This window comes from Streptopelia decaocto (genome assembly GCF_964273445.1).
Source record: "Streptopelia decaocto genome assembly, chromosome: 12".
Classification (NCBI taxonomy): domain Eukaryota; kingdom Metazoa; phylum Chordata; class Aves; order Columbiformes; family Columbidae; genus Streptopelia; species Streptopelia decaocto.
In genome coordinates this window covers 1,931,768-1,949,119 of record NC_138667.1, presented here as the reverse complement: position 1 = coordinate 1,949,119, position 17,352 = coordinate 1,931,768, and the positions used below count along the sequence as shown (strand labels likewise).

The 17,352-nt window shown below is 60.3% G+C and overlaps 1 protein-coding gene and 1 long non-coding RNA gene across 4 annotated transcripts; one reads left to right on the top strand and one right to left on the bottom strand.

Moving 5' to 3' along the window:
• Positions 1–244: 244 nt before the first annotated feature.
• ARHGEF37 (Rho guanine nucleotide exchange factor 37) lies at positions 245–17,152 on the top strand. 2 transcript variants are annotated; one of them, XM_082064029.1, is made up of 13 exons: positions 245–1,129; positions 3,317–3,534; positions 3,933–4,056; positions 4,400–4,547; positions 5,352–5,551; positions 6,090–6,220; positions 6,767–6,871; positions 8,903–9,013; positions 10,127–10,456; positions 11,371–11,499; positions 11,852–12,047; positions 12,472–12,644; positions 13,037–17,152. In XM_082064029.1, the coding sequence occupies exons 2-13, from the start codon at positions 3,331–3,333 to the stop codon at positions 13,244–13,246; spliced, it is 2,061 nt and encodes a 686-aa protein (XP_081920155.1). In that variant the 5' UTR covers positions 245–1,129; positions 3,317–3,330; the 3' UTR covers positions 13,247–17,152. The 2 variants fall into 2 exon arrangements, with proteins under 2 accessions (XP_081920155.1, XP_081920156.1); XM_082064030.1 differs by lacking the exons at positions 245–1,129; positions 3,317–3,534 and having other exon boundaries at positions 3,958–4,056; positions 4,414–4,547.
• On the bottom strand, positions 1,992–11,457 carry LOC309445348. Of its 2 annotated transcripts, XR_014185269.1 has the most exons (4): positions 11,340–11,457; positions 7,632–8,019; positions 5,217–5,385; positions 1,992–2,596 (listed from the first exon to the last, which is right to left on the bottom strand). It is a non-coding gene; the product is annotated as an uncharacterized lncRNA (long non-coding RNA). The 2 variants fall into 2 exon arrangements; XR_014185270.1 differs by lacking the exon at positions 11,340–11,457 and having other exon boundaries at positions 7,632–8,882.
• Positions 17,153–17,352: the final 200 nt, after the last annotated feature.

The window sequence follows — 17,352 nt, the reverse complement described above, 5'->3', positions numbered from 1 at the left end:
ACGTCCTCCCTGCAGCCAGTCTGGGGACCATCTCCCAGCTGCGGGAGCTGGCAGCACATCAGCCTCTCTCTTCTCAATAGCTTATTTATGAGGATGCAAACACCTCATGAGCAAAATAAACAACTTCACACCAAATAGCCACTAGTTCCCAATGGCCCAATCTGCGCAACCACTTCCTCAGTTATATAGTATATTTTTGTTTCTGTTTGCTCTGAACCCTTTTCCGTGGCTGGGGAGCAATGGCAGAGCCGGGGGGCATGTGCCTGCAGGACAGCGCGGGGGGAAGCCTGTGCAGCCGTGGATGGGCTGTGGGAGCGCAGGGCACCAGCCGGGCTCCCCTCGCTAGTGCTGACGCAGCAACACGCTGGAGCTGTAGCAAGGCCATAAAAAGACATAGATAACTTATCCCTGTTTATTTACAACTGGAGCGCACTGGTGCACCCCCTGCTCCCCACCCGGAGCTGCAGTCCGGCGCAGGCTCCCAGGACGCCAGGGGGCTGCGCTGCCCCGCGGTTTGAGGGTGGACAAGGGGAAAAAGGGGGGGAACTGCGGCTGCGAAGCCAGGGGCTAATACAGAGCCAGGTACGGCGCCTGGGGACCAGCTGCTTTTGCAGATGAGACCCCCCTCCGCGCTGCCCCGTCCGCTGCAGCCGCACTCCCGGCGCTGTTCGCCGCTCCCCCCGCCAGGTTTGGCGGCGGAGGCGGCGCGCACCCCAGCCCGGCTGCCTGCCCGGGCCGCCTGCCCGCCCCCGCCGCGGCCGGGCGTGCGCAGGGAGCGCGGCGCTGCTCATCTGACCGGCCCCGCCGCCGCGGCCCCGCCACCGAGCGCTGCGGCCCCGCCACCGCGTCCCCGTCACCGAGCACTGCGGCCCCGCCACCGAGCGCTGCGGCCCTGCCACCGCGACCCCGTCACCGAGCCCCGCGGCGGGCGGGATGGCGGGGCCCGAGCTGAGCGGCAGCAGGTGCGTGGGTGCCTCCCTCCCGCGCCGTGGGCCGGCCTGTCCTGCCCACGCCGGCCGTGCCACCCCGGCTGCGGCGCTGCGGGTTGATCATTAACTCCCCGCAGGCTGCGGGAGAGCGGCCGCAGGCGGACGCGGCTCCCCGGCGCCAACCGCTGCCTCGTCCGCAGGTAAGAGCCGGGGCTCGGGGAGCTGCTTCGGGGCGTGGAGGTGACGGCGGGGCCGGAGCAGCGTGGGGAGCAGGGGGGTGGCAAAACGGCTGTACCAGAGCCTGTCCCTCGGGGCGCAGGGTGGGAGCTGGGGGCCTGGAGCCGGCACTGCCGCAGCGTGCCAGGGACCCCACGGCGTCCCCTGCCTGCGGGTCTCTGAGTGCGGGGTTGGGGTCGCTGCCTGACCGCTGCCTTACAGACAGGGATGCTGAGGGCCACCGAGGCGGCAATGACATGTCGAAGGCAGGCAGCTGCTCGGGAGGACAGCTGGGAAGTGAAACCCACTCCAGCGCTGACCAGAAATGCTTCTTTTCGGTTTTGCACAGTTCCCTTGTTCCTCTGGTATTTCAGGAGGTGGGGGGTGGATTTGGCACAAAGAGGTTTCCCCAGCTTGGGGACAACGCCCCAAAGCAGCTGCATGCTCTGGGGGATGCTGGCGCAGGGGCCAGTGACACCCCAGTGCCTGCATAGCTCCAAGCTGCAGGGCATCTCTCCGGGGCTCAGGGGGTGTCTCAGATCCCAGCTCTCCACCTGCCTCCACTGCAGCCCTTCCTCTGAGCAAGGATTTTGCTTTCGCTCCAGGCAGAGGATGTTGGGCTTGTCCAACAGTCCTTGGTGGGCATCCTTCTACCTGGACACTTTGGAAGCACCCAAGGGGGTGCAGGGAAGTGTCCTCTACTCCCCATGTCCTGTAGCAGCCAATGCCATGCCACAGGCAGGGGTAGGAGCCAAATTCACAGAGGGCAGGGATGACAGCTGGCAGGGTAACGTGCCCCTGCAAGGCAGGCGGAGGTCCCATACCTTCTCACAGGCATTTGCTTGCTGTGCCAAGCCCAGCTCTCCACCAGTGCAGCAGTGGGCATGTGCCAGGCGGGGACATTCACCCTGCCTGGTGCTCACAACCGCATCACCTGCTTGTTAGCTGGACTGTTCCCCAGTGGAGGCTCTGTCTGTCCTGCCAGCCCCTGTCCCTGCTGTCACCGCAGGTGCCCGGGGCTGCAGCGCCTGACGTGTCACGGTCCAGCCGACGTTCAGGCGCAGAGGGTGGCACTGGCTCGGCGGGCGGCAGAGGGCAGATGCAGAACTGCCGGCCCTGTGTTACTGCTTGTGCCATCTCGCTTTTATCCTGCCAAGCCACCTCCGCTCTGCCTTTGCTCGTCACCTCCTCTGCAGGCTCCGCGGGCAGGCTGCCTGGCAGCATTCCTTTTCCCGGCCAGGCTCTGGATTTGGCCGAGCTGTGCGCTGCGCTGGCGTGGGCTGTGCCCCGTCTCTCTCTCAAGGCCTTCTGCCTGGGACCGAGCACTATCTGTGATGCTTTGGGAGCTGCTCCAACCTCCTCAGCATCAGTTAGAGCAGATGATGTTCCATGAGAAGCAAATGGCATGGATCAGCATCCTCCTCAGCATCAGTTAGAGCAGAGGATGTTCCCTGAGAAGGAAAGTGCATGAATCAGCTCCAATTTTTCACAGTCTCCAGGTGGAGAGAAGAGGGGAGCGGGCTGTGCTAGGCAGGGCACAGGCTTTGCACACCAGGCGCTGCAAGTGCCTCTGACAGAGACACCTGCAGCTTTGCCCACTTCTCTCCCCCATCGCTGTTACTTTTAAACCAGCTTTCCCTGCCACAGAAATGCCTCTTGTTCACACACTGCAAAAAAAAAACACAACAGTCTTTGTACTTTGAATAGGACTCTTGAACACGAGGCAACGTGCCAGGCACTGACAGCCAAGGCAGGGAGGGAACAGCCAGCCCTGGCAGCACGGAGCGGTGGCAGCAAACGCTGCTGTGCCCTCAGGACCAGCCTCCGTGCAGTCCCGGTGCTGCGGGGCCCTGCCTGCAGCTGGGCTCCCTCGCCTGCACCCTGGCCCTCCTCATCATCTCTGGACTTGACACACGCGTGTTTGTCAAGTCCCTACCTGCCACACGTGGCTGTCTGCCTTCCGCTGCCAGCCCGCTCCTGGCTTGCAGCACTTTATGGTTTTGGAGTGGCATCTGTGCCTTGTTTGTAAATTTAAATGGCTTGAGTGTCCCTGGGGATGTGCTGTGGGCTGCCCCAGTGTATGGTGGAGCACGGCCATGGAGTTGGGTTGAGCACCAGTCCCAGCGCTGCCCTTGCCACAGCCTGTCCCTCACCCCTGCCACCGCCTGCAGAGCGTCACCCGGAGATGGCGAGCGCCAGCGGGGCAGAGCCTGGTGCTGAGGATGCAGCCAGGACCGCAGAGGGGGTCTACGAGGATGTGATGCCCTGCGACAAGATGGAGCTGAGCCAGCGGCTGGCTGTGGAGGAGCTCATCGCCACGGAGGCCAGCTATGTCCACAACATCCAGCTCTGCGTGTCGGACATTCGGGCACACCTCCAGAAGAAGCAGGTGAGAGGGGGTGTGTGCCCCCCACCCAGGGGCTGAGGATCATAGGGTGAATCTGTTGAGCTGTGAGGTGTCCAAATCACCACAGGGAGGTCAGCACGTGTTCACCTTCCACCTTCCTGGGCTGCCCCCAACCAGCCAAGATCTTGGGTTGGATGGACATTGGGTCTGACCCAGTACAGCCATCCTACAGCTTTAAACCTGCACCTGCACCACAAAAAGGCCTCATTGCCCTGTCTCAGCATCCTCCGTGCCCCCTGAAACAGAGCATTGCTCCAACTCCTTGGGTGTCACATGGGCAGCTGGAAGGACACATGCTCAGGAGGGGGAATGCATCCAGACCACATGGTCCACCTGTCTGATGTATCTGGCTTACCCTGGGGCATCTTTGTTCCCTTCAGCTGCCCGATCTTGACCTGGAAGGACTCTTTTCTAACACTGATGACATCCTCCACGTCTCCAAACGGTTCCTGAAGGGTCTAGAGGCCACGGCCACCCAGGAGCACGAGCAGCTGCTCTGCATCAGTAAGTGCTGCAGCACTGAGAGCTGACCCGCGCCAACCCGTGCCTTTGCTGGTGCTGGCAGTGCCACTGCCCAGTGCTGTGCCGGGGCGCAGCCCCCAGCCCCCCTGCACCCCCTGGGCTGCGGGAAGCGCTGCTGCCCACACGTCACTGCCCACAGCCACCCACAGGGGTAAGGCAGAAAGTGAGGGGGGGCAGCATCAGGCTCAGCTTAGCAGTGATTCCTGGGGTGCTGAGCACGTTTGGCTGGCTCTGCTCTGACAGCGTGAACCTTACAGGCTGGGGAGAAATCTCCGTGAGGCCATAGGAAAGGACCATCCTTTCCAGCCTGGCTCTCCTTCCCCAGGTGCTCTGTTCCAGGAATTCAAGGAGGAGATGGAGAGCGTCTACAAGATCTACTGCGCCAGCTACGAGCATGCCCTGCTGCTGGTGGAGAGCTACCGCAAAGACCCCAGGCTGCAGGAGGAGATCTTGGAGACCCTGAATGCAACAGTGTAGGTACCCACTGCTGGGGCCACCACCTTCCTCTCTCTGTTTTACCTACTGGCCTTGCCCTTCTCCTCTCTGGACAAGCTGCCTGTACAGGTCCATGCCACCAGGCTGAGTGTAATGTCATGGCCATCACCCTTGTGACATTGCCTGGTATAGCCCTTGGCAGCCTGTCCTGTATCCTTGGGGCCACTTACCAAAGTGGCACTACAGGTTGGTGGTGTTTTATGGTGGACCCCAAAACAAGGGATGCAGTGGCACCCACAGCTCCTGCCTGCTCCCCAGCCCAAGAGGCTGTGCTCATGGAGGGCACGTTCTCCAGCTTGACCAGAGAGATGGGCTGGCCCTGGGCGACCTGCCGAACCCATCCTGAACTACCGGGGGGATCACAAACATTGTCAGAGCCTGGAGAAGCAGTGCCTTGCGTGAGGGCCAGGGGGAGTCCTGCCTGTGCTTTACCCACGCCCTCCCTGCCCCGTGCCCCCAGAACAAGCACTGATCTCATGCCTCCAAACGGGACAAGCACAGCACTGTTCTGGGCAGCAAGGTGCCCGCCTGGGGCTGGCACTGCCTTCGGGGCTGGTGGGGACAGCCGCCCTCTGCCAGCGCTCCGGGGGGTGGCCCTGCAGCTGGCAGGGAGCGGGGGATCACAGCCAGAAACCCGCACAGCTTACCTGTGGGTCCGAGGCAGCGATGCTCCGCTGCAGCTGGCGAGGCGCTGCTTTCTCCCCAGAATGCTCACAGAGAAGCTGGGGGGAGCAGCAGGGCAGCCCTCCGCTCTGACCTCTGGCAATCCTCATCTCCACCAGGCCTCACACGGGTGCATCGGACCTCAGCTTCTTCCTGGTGATGCCGGTGCAGAGAGTCACCAAATACCCGCTGCTGCTGGGGAAGATCCTGGAGAACACCCCCCCCAACGCCAGCGCCTACCCAGCCCTGCAGGCAGCTGTCCGCGCCATGGCCCAGGTCAACGCCAACATCAACGAGTACAAACGGCGCAGAGAAGTAGGTGAGCGGGCAGGGGGCACGGCACGGGCAGGGGACACGGTGCAGGCAGGGGCACCGCGTCTGGGAAGCCCCATCCTCACCCCAGTCATCTCCTCTTGGTGTTGCGCTAATTCCCACTTAAATCAGTTCAAAGCTCTCCTGCCCTCCACCCGTCGTGCCCGGTGGAGCCGCAGCCTTGCGCAGGCGGCTGCCGGCACTGCTCTGGTCCTGCAAATGCCTCTCTGGGCAAGACCTGAAGGCTGCAGGAACAGGGTGGCATTGGGGGGCTGAGCACTAAACCAGCCTGTCTGCATTCCTGGAACTGGGGAGGAACAGTCCTGCCCTTGGGATAGGAGAAATCAGGCTCCCCACAAATGGGAGCTCGCTTTTCATTTTGGTTTTCGCAGTACTTTCCCCTGGGGCTGCCCTTCTTTGATGTGGGTTGTGCTTATGCTGTTAATCACAACTTGTCAGCTCCAGACCTCAGTGCTGCTCAGGCTGCTGAAGCTTCCTCTTCTGATCTTTTTTCCTCCCACCTTGTGCGCCCCCACCTGAGGCAGCAACCAAATACAACAAAGCCGAGCACCTGACGCTGCGGGACCGCCTTGCCCGCCTCAACACACACTCCATCGCCAAGAAGACCACGCGGCTGAGCCGTCTCTTCATGCACGAGGCCGGCATCGTGGCCAAGGTGGGCGGCCTGCACCCCACCGCCTCTCCTTGGCTGTTTCTGGGGCTTTCCACTGCCTCCCAAGACACCTTGCCAGTGGGATGGGGTGAGCAGAGCTGAGGTGGCCAATGCTGACACCCAGTGGCCCCGGCTGTCACAGGAGCCACAGTGCCATTTTCGAGCAGCCTGAGAGTGGCTCCCAGTCCCCAACCCAAGGACCAGCGGGGTGGGAGGGATGCAGGTACACACCTCGCTCCCTGCTCAGAACACCTCAGGGGAGTGCTTTGACCCCCAAGGGATTCCCAGGATCCTCAGGCACCCCAGTGACAGAAAAGACACCCTGGTGTTCCCCAGCACCGCACCGAAAGCCCTGTTTCTGCGGTCATCCCAAGCACCAGAGATCTTGGTCCTTTTCAGATTCCTGGAGCCTCTCAGGGTCCCCCCAGCCTGTCCCAGCACTGTGAGCTTCAGGCAGGGACCTGGCTGCTTTTTACATTAGCACCCAGTGAGGGGCATCAGCCCTGCCCGCCCCCCCGTGCTGGGGATAAGCTGCCCCTTGCCTTGCAGACAGAGGACAGGGAGTACGACGACCTGGAGGAGAAGTTCCAGTGTGTGGTGTCCAGCGTGGCCATGCTGAAGGACAACGTGGCATCCTACCTGGGCCATTTAGAGGTAAAGTTGCAGGGGGTTGCCCCCCTCCAGGCCTCAGGACCTGTTTCTTGGGGCTGCAGAATACTCCCAAGCCCTATGGAAACCGGTGTCAGCTGGGGATATTGAGTGACTTGCACCTCTTGGCTAAATATGTTGTGCCAGGAGCTTGCACAATATCCAAGGATTACTCAGGGCCAGCAGAGTTTAGAACAAAGTCAAAGCTTCACTGACACAGTCTGAGCTGGGCGTCATTTGAGATTAATCAGTCCTTAAACTGATCATTATTTCAAGGCATTAAATAGCTGAGAAGGCTAAGTGTTGTTCAGTCTGGGAATTCTTGCATAACAGGCGTAAGGCAGAAGTGTTTCCAAATCAGGAAAACAAGACACTTCCCTTCTGAGATGACCCGGCTGAGTAGGGGCTGTGATCGTCTCATGGAAATCCCTTGGGGCATCTGAGGGAAATGAAAGTATGAGCAATGGCAAAACTTGAATTCTCCAGACACTGTGTTATCAGGAAAGTCTCAGGAAATGTCAGAGGGTTCAGAAAGCAGCAATTCAAGGTCTGGAAAGACCTTGTCATGAAGATACTGACAAGAGCTCCCCATATAGGATTGGAAAGGAGGACAAGGGGACAGAAAGGCTCCCTGTAGCCCAAAGAGTGGGTCAAATAGAAGTAGAATAGAACACATAAGGATGGCAGTCTGTATGAGATGATGGCATCATGAAGGGGAACAGGGCATGACCGTTCCTTGGGACATTAAGTGCTGCTGGGTACCCACCTGGCACTGCACCTTGATGAGCTGCATCTCCGTACACCAGCTTCTTGGCTGCAGCCAGGACACCCAGCATCTGCAAATCGGCTGGGCAGCGCAGATAATGGGCTGTGACTGGGAGTCATGCTGGGGCTTGGCTGCAGCTTCAGAGGAGCTGCTGGTGGGGAAGGGGGGGCTGCATACATGCCCTGTCTCTCTCCCTCTAAAAGCTTCTCAAAACCATCCCGAGGAGCTGTTGGAGACACATCCTCGTAGGGCAGGGACGGCCTGGCCTCTCCGTGCTGGCTGGCAGTTCGCTCTTGTGCTTGTCTGTACCAGTGGCACAAGGAGAGGCAAATTTCGGTGCATACAAGATCATCAGAGCCACCTCTGCTTGTGTAAGAGCCCCTGTAGGCTGGAGGAAGAGCACACAGGTCTCAGAGCTGCCACCTTCTGCTCAAAGGGTCAATCCCTTTTCCCTTTTATATTTCCATCTCCAGCCCCTGCTGTGATGAGGGGGACTGCAAAGCAGAGGTCTCCTAAACTTGACCACAGGCAAAAAAAACAGGATTTAGGACAGAGATCAGGTCACTCTGAGGGGCCCATGGAATCCATGGTTGATGGGCATCACACAGAATCTGCTGCTGCTGCTCCAGGACTGATGCAGAAGCCAAGCCCAGGAGGAGCAGGGGCCGGGCTGCCCTTGGCACCAGCACCAGGCTGGGCCACCGGGAGCTCAGTGCTCCCTTCTTGGGTCTAGAGCCCATGGGTCAAAAATCTGCCTGCAGATAGGAGGAGGCTGCTGCCCACGGAGTGAACATTAGAGCAAAGCCTCTCAAAGCAGGAGGTTCTCCACCCAAACCATCCCTAGCTGCTTTCCTTTCCCACCAGTCTCACTCTCCATGCAGAGGCGATGGGGGGAAGATTTTGCACACAAATACAAGAAACCCCATGTAGCTACTGGAGAACGAACCCCAAGTATCAGAGCACCAGGCAACATCGAGCTGGGGCAGGCTGCCTGGGGCCACGGGGCAGCCTTGGCCACCGTGCTGGGGCAGGAACGCTTTTGAAAGCTCCTGCATGACCCCTGCACAAGGGGGGAGGTTTGTTAACACCTCAGTGAGCTGCCTGAGTTGCAGACAAGCATAGTCCAGAGCATCAGTCCCACTAGGCTACCAGCACAGAACACTCAGGCTGGGACACTGGCACGTCCTTGGGAACACAGGGTAGGTTACTGATGGGTTAGCCAGTGTTGGGCAGCTTCTGCAGGCCAGTTCTGATGTCTTTCTCCCTTTCAGGCACTCCTGTTGTCCGCCCCACACAAGCGTGATCTGCAGATCGACGAGGGACCTGCCCAGCAGTACTGCCACTTAGCAGAACACCTCCATTGCACCGTTTTCCCGGAGTTTGTGAGTGCTTCTTCCCTGGGTATCTCCTTCAGGGCCACAGCCAAGCGTTGCTCTCACACCTTCTGCCAGGGTACAGCGGGGTGGCTCCAGGACAGGACAGCCAAGAGCTGCCCCAGGACAGGCAGAGTCCTCACCAACAGACACAGCCCCTGGGGCGTGAAGGGACAGGTAACAGGGTCCATCATAGTCCCAGGCACATGAGGGGAAGAACAAGCTCCCGGGCTGGAGGTGAGGGGTCTGCCCATGAGCTAAGCTACCTGCAGCAGGGGTCCAAGGTCCACCCAGGAGACAAAGCAGAAACCAGCTCACCCACAGCAATGCTCAGGCAGCAGCTGAGCTCCCTTAAATGGAGTGTGGGCAGAGGCCCCAGGTGAGGCTTGTCTGGGCCATTAAAGACTACTCGTGCCTTCAGGGCCCTGGCATGTTCATGGCCAGCTATGCAGGCTACAGCAGAGCACAGGATGGGGGAAACCAGACATAGTTTTCATTTGACTCACACGAGATGTTTGCTACCAACCTCAGCCCATCCCACTCACACCTTGCAGACATCCCTACTCACCACTGGGAGCCCAAGAGCCCCCATCTGTCTCCTTCCACCACCTTTGTTTGGTTCTCCAGGATTCTCTCTTGGGTGGCAGCTGCCACTGTGAACACAGTCAAGGAGGTTTTCCAAGCAGCAAAGATTGTGACAGGGCAGCCTGAACCCCACACCTGGATGCCGTTATCCCCAGGGAGTGCCAGCACAGGGAGGGAGGGCAGCTGCATGGGATAACCACGCAGACCCCAGGCTGAGGGTCTCCATCAAACCAGGACACTACAGCCTGCATGGGACAGTCACTGCAGCCCATGGGACCCTGCACGTGAGGGTCCTACCTAATCATTTTCAAGGAGCACAAGTTTTGAATCGTGGCACGCATGACTGCTCTCTATAAGGGTTTGCTTTGGTTGGCATCCCGTGTGCCTTCAGGGAAGGCTGCCCAAGATGTTCCCCGCTCCACACAAGCTCTTCGACAGGTCCCCGAGCCTTTTCTCTTTGGTAAGACAGTGCCCCATGCAGACTTCTGGCTCTGTCTGGGGGGCTCACATGGAGATTTGGGTTCTCTCACCCCACAGAAGCGCCGGCTGGACAGGCTGGTCTGCCAGCCCCTCTGCAGCCTCTCAGACATGCTGGTGGGGCCACAGCAGCTGGTCAAGAAGCGCCTGGACAAGCTCTTGGACTACGAGGAGATCCAGGAGCGGAAGAGTGAGACGGGCAGCGTGACATACGATGAGGAGGCAGCCATGAACACCTACCTCGCCATTAACGCCCTGCTCGTGGCCGAGCTCCCAAGGTTCAACCAGGTGGCTCTGCAGCTCCTGGGGCAGATCCTGTGCTCCCTCAGTGCCCTGCAACGAGACTTGGCTGCGCAGGTCCTGCACCGGGCAGAAAAGGAGCTGGAGCAGGTGAGAGGGACCCCATGGCGTGTGTGCCCAAACCGGTGCACGTGGAGAGCCTTTTCAGGCTTGGGACATCACTCAGACATCAGGGCACTGAAGGTTTGCTGTAGTCCAAGCCCACTCTTGCAGCCACACAGCTCTCTGTCTAGAATCTGTGAGTGATCTCCCCTTTGTCTGGGTAAAGCCAAATTTTGTTGTTTTCACTGCCAGGAGCTCTTCTGCTCTCTCTTTGAGAACACCACTGGTAATTTATTGATGTGGTGGCTGAGACATCAATGTTAACGCTGGGCTCTGTGCTGGAAAGGCAAGGAGGAGAAAGACAGCTCCCAGCCTGAGGAATGAGCATCCCTCAAACCTCCATCCCCTGGGAGGTATCTCCCAGGATTTCTCACTGCACAGCACATTCTGAGCCTGATGTTTGTAAACATGGTGGGTCAGGCCAGTCCAGAGCCCGGGGGTAGAACACAGCCCTGGCCTGGCCCATGACCAAGACGAGAACAAGGTTCAGCCATGTGGAGGTCGCCTCTCGTACACACCAGGCATGGTGGTGGATTCCCCTTGCTCAGCCTGGCATGCTCATGCTGTGGACACCTACCCCAGCGTTACATCCACCGGTCTCTCGTTTCGGTCGGGTGGGACGGTGGGCTTGGGGCAGGACAGTGGGACGCAGGGGCTGCTGCGGTGGGCTGGGCACTGCCCAAGTGCCCCACGTCTGGCTGCCCTGCCCAAGGCAGGTGGCTCAAAGCCAGAGAGCAGCAGCTCTTCTTGCCAAAGGGAACCACATCCTAGATCCTGAGATCAGAGATGGGCCTGGGGAGGGGAAGAGCTGTGGGTAGGGTCAAAAGAAAAGGAGCAGGAAGAAAAGAGGTGAGAAAGCAAGAGAACAGACCTCATCGCTAAAGGTGCATCTGTCTTCACAGCTGCCCCATGGCCATGTTCCTCTGCCCAGTTTCTGGAAGATGGTGGAAGATACCTTGCAGCAGTCCAGCACTCAGCTCCGTACCTTCTGCCAGACGTTTGAGACGGTCACGCCGAGCCCTGTGACACAGGTATGAGCTGGGGAGGGGGTGTCTCAGGCCAGCTGGATGAAGAGGTCGGTCTGTGGCTTCTCAGAGCAGAACGTTCCTTTGCGGGGGGGGCTGGCACAGGGGATTGCCGCAGTATTTCCCCAAAGCCCCTGGCAGCAGCTGGCTGGGAATAACCAGAGATGAAACAGCCTCAGCTCTTCTGGGTCTGGACACTTGTCTCCAAACCATGAAGTAGAGCAGATAATGTGAGGAAGTTTCTTCTCTAACCTCTCATTGGGATGTGATCCTGGAGAAAGGAGAGCACGTGTACATGGAGGGGCTCGGTGTCCTGACTGTCTCATCTACTGCTCCTGTGTCTCTTGCTCCCCACCAGCCTCTGAACGCTGCTGAGGAGCGGAAGGTCCTTTCCCTTGTGAGCAAGCACGGCCCAGACAAACTCTACCAAGTGACAAGCAACATCAGTGGCAGCAAAGACTTGGACCTGACCTTGCAAAGGGGACAGATTGTAGCTCTGCTGCAGAGCATGGACACTAAGGGGAACACGAGCAGATGGCTGGTGGATGCTGGAGGTACTGTGAGTGTCTCTCCCCTCCTTGGCACCAGGGTCAGAAAACAAACCCGAACCACTCCTCATCTTGGATGAACAGTGGGCCCCTGTCTCCTGGTCCTCCCTTCCATGGTTTGCTCAGCCCAAACCCCCTCTGCTTTGGCAGCTGCACCCGTAGCTGTTAGCTGTAAAGTTGAGGTTTGTCCATGAGGGAGCACTTGTGGCTCATCATGGCTGGGAAAGGAGAATCTCATCCACACCAAAATGTCTTAAACCCCCTTTTTGGGGGGTTTTGCTGCTGAGTATCCCCTAGTGATGGACCAGTTCACACAGTGCTGCTGTGCCATGCCAGACAACAGCCACGTTGTCATTCCTCTCTCCTCCAACCAGTCCTACATGTGCCAGGCAGTGGTGCCCCATGACCTGTGTGTGTGCGTGTCCTCCAGGTCCCCGAGGGTTTGTGCCTGCTGGCAAACTCCAGCCCTATTGCCCGGTACAAAGCCAGCAGCCTGGGATGCAGATGCCAGCCCCGGAGAGCAGCACAGAGAGAAGGCGACATTCATACGCGTCACCTGAAGCTCCCAGGCCCCAAGTGGCCACCTTCAGCCCAGCTTTCCAGGTGAGAGTGGGAGACGCTCCTCAGGGCATTTCCTAGCAACCCCATGAGCTCCTTTCTAGTCCCTGTGTGTCCAGCTTGTGGGAGGGAAGGCAGACCTGCTTTTCCAGTGCACATGTGGTCATACATGTGTAGCCATGTGCCTAGTAGGGGACTGTCACAGCCCCTGCTGAGTGTCCGTGAGGCTGGTGTCTGCCTTGCTGGGACCTGGGGTGGACAGAGCAAGAGAACTGTGCTTGGCGGGGTCTCCAGTGTCCCTGCATTGGCAGTACTGTGGTGCCCTCTTGGATACAACCTCCATGTCTCCTCTGGGTCCTACCCTGCCATGTATGTCCTTCCCCTTTGACTCTCACAGCCAGCAAGGGCTTCATCCCTCCTTCCCTTGCCTTTTGCAGGTGGTCGCTGGCTTCTCCTTCGCAGCCCGGAGCCCGCGGGAGGTGAGCCTGCAGGCAGGGCAGCCCGTGGTGGTGCTGGAGCCTCACGACAAGAAGGGGAGCAAAGAATGGAGCCTGGTGGAGGTGAACGGCCAGAGGGGCTACGTGCCCTCCAGCTACCTGGTGACCGTCCCCGTGCAGGAGCCCATGGGCTGGAGCTTGCCTGTGTGAGCACAGCCAGGAGCACCCAAGAGCACGGGCTTCATCCCATGAGAGCTGTCTGCATGGCGCCCGAGGACGCACCACGGAAGATGCTGGAGGGGTCAGCCATGGTGTCCCTGGGCTGGGGAGGCGGTGGGAAACAGGTGGCAGAATATGGCCCAGGGAACGTGCGAGGGATGGCAGTCAGGAGGCACGTTTAGCTGGGTAGGCGTGGGGGTGCTGCGTCCCAAATGCGGTTGCTTGAAGGAAAGGAGGATGAGGGAGTGAGGGCAAGTGCCTGCAGTTTTCCAGGTATTTGCTGGAATCCATGTCAGTGACAGAAGTGTCCCTAGGGATCATGACACAGCATTGTCCCCAGTTAGATCAGGACCAAGCTGCAAAGGGTGCAGCGCTGCAGAGGGTGTCTTCAGCCTGGCATGGAGTGTGTTAGGTTTGTGGCTGGACACTGTGGTCCTGAGGGTCTCTTCCAACCAAAATGATTCTGTGATTCTACGACCTGGGGCTCTTGGGAAGCAGCTCTCAGGGAAATCACTGCTTTGAGTGCAAAGATGGAGGCAGAGCAGCCCCAGGGACACGGCTGCCTCCTCCTCACTGGGGTGTCCCGCCTGCCTGGGTGCCCACCCTGTTGTGCTATTGCCGTCCCTTTGGCAGCACAGCCTTCACCTCCTGCGGAAGGGCATGGCAATGCCAGCGGTGCCCAGCGCACCGGCAGCAACGGGAGGAGCGCTCCTGGCCTCAGGTTTCCCCGCAGCACCGTGGGGCTGATGCTACGGACCCCTTGGAGAGGCCCCTTGAGCCCTGGTGACAAGAAGCGCTCTGTGCACCCACCGATGCTATTTCGTGTGACTCTTGCGCTCATATTATAATGTATTCTAGGATCTCGCTGCCCACCCACCTTCCCCGTGGGCATCCCCCCCGCGGCGAGGGCCCGTGACAGCGCGGCCGCCAGGGGGCAGAGCCGCCCCGCCCGCCGCCCAGCGCGCCTCGGCGGCGGCACTGCGAGCGCTGGGAGCGCTGGGAGCGCTGGGAGCGCTGGGAGCGCTGGGAGCGCTGGGAGCGCTGCCGGGCTGCCGAGGGCTCTCGCTGCTGTGGTGCAGTGTGTGTGTCCTTGGCCGGCGTGGGGACAGCCCAAGGGGACAGGGCTGGTGGTGCCAAGGCGAGCTGGGCACCGCTCCCCTCCCAGCTGATCCTGCGCGGGACTGGGAATGGCGGACGGGACACCCCGACTCACACCTCCAGCGGTTTGACAAGTGCGTGATCTCTAGAAGCACAGGCTCTGTGGAAGAGGCTTGGGAGAACCAACCTGGGTTGGTCAGTCTCTGACCTAAGGCCTGGTCTGGGGATGGAGACAGCGCTCCCTCCCACCACTGCGTGAGGTGTCACTGTTCTGTGCCTCAGTTTCCCCATGGCTGGCTGTGATGCTGTGCCGGACGCTGCTCTGCTTTCACTATGCACCCCACACATGGGTCCAGGTGCTTGGTTTGGGACAGAGCTGCCTCCTTTGTACCTGCAGGGTCCTGGGGCTTTGTCTGTGGGGAACCTGGGGGGGCTTGCTACCCCTGCCCAGATGCCACTGAAAGCCCCAAGCAAATGGTCAACCACGCAAAACCTGGGATGGAACAGCAGTGCTGGAGCAGGAGACATTGCCTGGAGATGCTCCCAGCCTGGGAAAACCTGATGTGTTCCTGGAAAGCAGCTGGCGGGGGATGAGGCTGCTGTGCAGGGGTTGTTTCTGAGGTTTGCCCACCCAGCCCTGGCCCCGCAGCAGCAGGTCTCACAACTCCAGCTCACTGCTAATGGCTCCTCGGGATTTTTCCATTCCTAATCAAATCACATCAGGTTGGATTTCCCTCTGGGGTCGCCTTCCTGCCAGCTCGGTGGGGTGCAGATGCAATCAGCCCCGCGCCAGCGCAGGAGTCAGCAGCTCACGCAGGTCCCACTCCGCAGCCCACGGGTGCCCTGGACCCTTTGGAGGGTGGAAGGTGCCAGCAGGACAAGGAGCGCTGAGAAACTGCTGCTGCCTGTGCCCTGATCTACCAGTTGGAAGGAGACCTGGGGCAGAACTTGGTATCAGCTCCCCTTTGACATAGGAGCCTGCAGCCGGCATGGGGGTCCAGGTTGTTACCAAGTGTCCTAGACCTCTGCTGCCCCTCCTGAGTCCCTGCTCTACCCATGAAATGTCCATCTGTAATAACAGGACTTGTCAGGGCATGAGGAGCAAGGTGGAAACAGCCCATGCACAGCCCACCAGGAGATCTGCGGGAGCCACACACCAGTGCTCTGCAGGAGGTGACAGCTCACTGGGGACACACCGCTGGTGTCAGGTACCACATGGTGCTGAGCCAGTCAGCACCAGAGCCCTGCCCAGCGGCACTGGAACCGGCACCCTGCCTGCCCCGAGGTCCCACGCTGTGGGCGTCCTCACTAGGAAGAGGGAAATCAGCTCGCATGGCTCCTTCAGTCTCTGGACCTGAGGAGATGAGATGAGCTGGGCTCTGCAGTACCCACCAGTCCTGCTGCCAACCTCGATGGGACCTTCCCCATGGGTCTGTCCTCAGGACATGGCCTCGTACTTGGCTGCAGGACACAGGGCACCGGCATTGCTCACTAATCCCATAATCTCACCCAAACTTGTTGCACCCACTGCTGCCCCGAGCCCGCAAGTGCTTCCTCAGGGTCACCAGAGGGTACGGGGCTCTTCCAGCCTAAACACAGCAGGGAATAAAGGGCACAAGTGTGCCTTTAAATAGCCCAGCAAGGACAGGCTCTCCCGGGAGGAATGCTTTGGCCAGCCCGCTGGAACATGCTTGTGGCCGGGGGCAGTGGGGGACAGCGGGGGACAGCAGGCAGGGCCGACTCCTCGCCGGCAGGTCAGGTCAAGGTTAGGTTAGGCGCTGCCCCGGCCGGGTGCCGCTGTGCCATGGCTTGGGACCGCAGGAGCAGAGCCGAGTGGGGGGAGGGAAGCGCGTGCCAGGCTGGGGTCTTGCCGTGCCCAGGACTGATGTGCACGGTGGCCGCAGAGACAGGCGGGCGCTACTGCCTGCAACCTGCCTGCTGACCTGCAAGGGGTTTGGCACCGGCACAGCCGGTGCTGGAGCAGCCTGCCAGGCAGCTCAGGTTGTCCAGGAGCGGCTGCTGCACTCCTGTCCAAGCTGATTCATATCCTGGACGTGCAGGCATTTGGATAGGGTCCACCCGTGGGGTTTGACAGCATGCAGCTGCGTCCCCAGGGTGCAGGGACAGCTGGAGAGCAGGATAGTAGCAGCTCAGACTCTGCTCTTCACTGCTTTGGGGGCTGTGCCAGTGTCTGGGACGTGGCATTGACTGCAGGGAGGGTGGGGACCCCTAAAACACATCTCCAGATGGAGGCACCTGGATGGCGGGGAGGATGGCCGCATGCGAAGGTGTCACTGTCCCCTCCGGGTGTGCTGGGGTGCCCAGGTGCCAGTGAGGTGCAGCTGCCAGGGGAGCCCCAAGCCCAGGCTCCCAAACTGGGGCTCATCCCCTCCCCACAGGTGCAGCAGGGCTGCAGTGGGCAGGGGAGGAGGGGAGCGGGGGGACCCAGCAGGGGCAGGGCAGCTGCCCTGGGCTGGGGGGCACAGCCAGCCCTCGCGGAGCTGTGTCTGCAGGAATGATGCTCGAGTTCACCACAACTGCCAGGCTGAGCTGGCTCCCAGCAGAGCCAGCCTGCGGCTGCCATGTTCCCAGGAACTTGTGTGGGAGCAGGGTAGCCCATGAGAATCGGCCCTGGCAGCCCATGCTGGCCCTCCTTGCTGTGCCGCTAGCCATCGTCAGCATGGTGCTGCGTGGCCCGGGGGAGGGCTGAGCCCCACAGAGCAGGAGGAGCAGGAGCGGAGGCGTGAGCAGCAGCGCTCGCTCCAGGCTCGTGCAGCTGGCACCTGAATTGTCTAATAAAGTGTGAAATTGCTTTCATGCTCTGCTACCTTTGCTGAGATGGACCATCATTACGGCCCCCCCTTCCCAGCTGGCAGCCGGCTGCTGCCGATGTCCCCGCTGTCACGGTGCCGCCAGATGAGCCCCCGGCTGGAGCTGTGCCTGGTGCGGCCATGCAGGACCACTGTGCCGGGGGCTGCCGTGTGGTACCCGCCATCCTG

Excerpts from the sequence above, each read along its gene's own strand:
- ARHGEF37 (XM_082064029.1), top strand. The coding sequence starts at position 3,331 with ATGGCGAGCGCCAGCGGGGCAGAGCCTGGTGCTGAGGATGCAGCCAGG. Across the intron at positions 6,872-8,902 it reads CCTACCTGGGCCATTTAGAG|GCACTCCTGTTGTCCGCCCC; the intron begins GTAAAGTTGCAG and ends TCTCCCTTTCAG. Across the intron at positions 9,014-10,126 it reads GCACCGTTTTCCCGGAGTTT|AAGCGCCGGCTGGACAGGCT; the intron begins GTGAGTGCTTCT and ends CTCACCCCACAG.